Source organism: Hakea prostrata, chromosome 7 (genome assembly GCF_041222555.1).
Source record: "Hakea prostrata isolate BN-2017 chromosome 7, UWA_Hpros_2, whole genome shotgun sequence".
NCBI classification, from domain to species: Eukaryota; Viridiplantae; Streptophyta; class Magnoliopsida; order Proteales; family Proteaceae; genus Hakea; species Hakea prostrata.
This window is the reverse complement of record NC_142606.1, coordinates 51,833,902-51,835,903: the sequence shown is the minus strand read 5'-3', so window position 1 is coordinate 51,835,903 and position 2,002 is coordinate 51,833,902. Positions and strand designations below refer to the sequence as shown.

General features: G+C 38.8%; 1 protein-coding gene across 1 annotated transcript; it reads left to right on the top strand.

Moving 5' to 3' along the window:
- The first annotated feature begins 382 nt into the window (after positions 1-382).
- LOC149011345 (uncharacterized) lies at positions 383-1,133 on the top strand. Its single transcript, XM_089162631.1, has 2 exons — positions 383-704; positions 895-1,133. The coding sequence occupies exons 1-2, from the start codon at positions 383-385 to the stop codon at positions 1,131-1,133; spliced, it is 561 nt and encodes a 186-aa protein (XP_089018757.1).
- Positions 1,134-2,002: the final 869 nt, after the last annotated feature.

Here is a 2,002-nt window from a genome sequence, read left to right as displayed (position 1 = left end):
TCAGAGGATGGATGATTTATGTGGAAAGAGCAGTGAAGATAATTCCGCTATTAGGGAAGAGATGATGATAGATGGGGAGATCCCCCAAAATAATTGATTTTTAATGATAGTTTTCTGCTGGAACTACTGAGGAGCAGGGAGTAAAGCCTTCACCTCTACTCTCAAGCATTACAGAAGTACTTATAATCCAGATTGCATAGTAATTATTGAGCCCCGAATAAGTGGTGAAAGAGTAGCAAAAGTTATATAGAAAATGAAAGGTGTTGCCAGTTATCGGAGTGATGCAATAGGTCTAGCAGGGGGAATTTGGTGCATTTTTTTAAACAGTGAATTGAAGGTGAAGTTACTTTGTGAACACCCCCAATTCCTTTTGTTCAAAATTATGGATAAACATAATATTCCTTGGATTTTTGCTGCTATATATGCTAGTCCACAGGAAGGCAGTAGACGATTTTGTTGGGAGGAATTGGCAACTGTAGCTGATCAGTTTAAACTACCATGGCTTTTAGCTGGAGATTTGAATGATGTCCTAGATGAATCAGAGGTAAAGGGAGGAGCAGCAGTTCAGATTAAAAGATGTGAGAACTTCAGCAAATATATTAACAGGTGTAATCTTATTGATATGGGAGCAGTGGGACCAAAATTCACGTGGCGTGGACCTAAATGGGAGGGTTACAAGAGAACATATAGAAGACTCGATAGAGGTATGTGCAATGCTGATTGGAGAGTACTTTATCCTGATGTTGTAGTTAGGGTTGTGCCTAGAATTAAATCTGATCACCACCCACTAGTCATTGATTTGCAGCCTATAGTTCAAAAAAGGAAAAAGAAAGTGTTTTGGTTTGAAGCTATGTGGATGACTCATAGAGATTTTCCTAAAGTAATTGCTAGCAGATAGATTACTTAACCCTTTCCTCAAGAAACTTGAAAAAGAACTGCGAGCTGAATTGGAAAAACTTCTTGATAGAGAGGAGATTATGTGGGCACAAAAATCTAGAAAAATGTGGATGTTATATGGGGACAGAAACACAAAATATTTTCATACTTCAACCATCACCAGAAGACGGCGGAATAAGATTGAAGAACTAAAATCTGATGAAGGTGAATGGATTCGCGATCCAGCTGAGCTATAGGCACATGTCATTGGATTTTATAAAAATCTATTTTCCGAGGAGCAATCCAATAGCCAGGTAATTCACTCCCTTCATTGCTTTCCTACATTAAATCATGATTGGTTATTGTAACTTGGGAAAATGGTTGATGAAGATGAGGTCTACAAGACGGTTAGACAGATTAGTCCATGGAAGGCAACTGGTCCTGATGGATTCCAAGTTGCCTTCTACCAAAAATCTTGGGAAGTGGTAGGGCAAGCATTCACTAGGATGGTGAAAGAGGCTTTTGAAGGAAAAATAGATGCCAAATTGAATGAAACATATCTAGCCCTCATCCCTAAAGTGGACAAACCTGAGTTAATTTCTCAATTTAGGCCAATTTCTCTATGTAATGTGAGCATGAAAATAATTACTAAGGTTATTACTGCTAGATTAAAAGAGTATATGCCAGGCCTCATATCTCCAAATCAGGTCAACTTCGTTCCAGGGAGACATATATAGGAAAATATCATTACTGCACAAGAAATATTTCATACTATGCGTAATAAATCCAACAAACAACTCACTATGGCCATCAAGATTGATCTTGAGAAAGCTTATGATCGGATTAGGTGGAGCTTCATACAAGAAACCCTCATACTGGCCAATCTTCCGAGTAGTTTGATTATGTGATTATGAAGTGTATAACCACAGCACAGCTGGGTGTTCTTTGGAATGGGGAAGATACAAATTTTTTCCAACCCACTAGGGGCATTCGGCAAGGAGATCCTTTGTCACCCTATATTTTTGTGATGTGCATAGAAAGGTTATCACATTGTATACAGGATGTTGTAAGTGAGGGGCGATGGAAACCTATCAAAGTTGGGAGGACCGGGCCATGCATTTCCCAT

Coding starts and splice junctions, on each gene's coding strand:
- LOC149011345 (XM_089162631.1), top strand. CDS start 383: ATGGATAAACATAATATTCCTTGGATTTTTGCTGCTATATATGCTAGT. Junction 705..894: donor ATATAGAAGACTCGATAGAG/GTATGTGCAATG, acceptor AATTGCTAGCAG/ATAGATTACTTAACCCTTTC.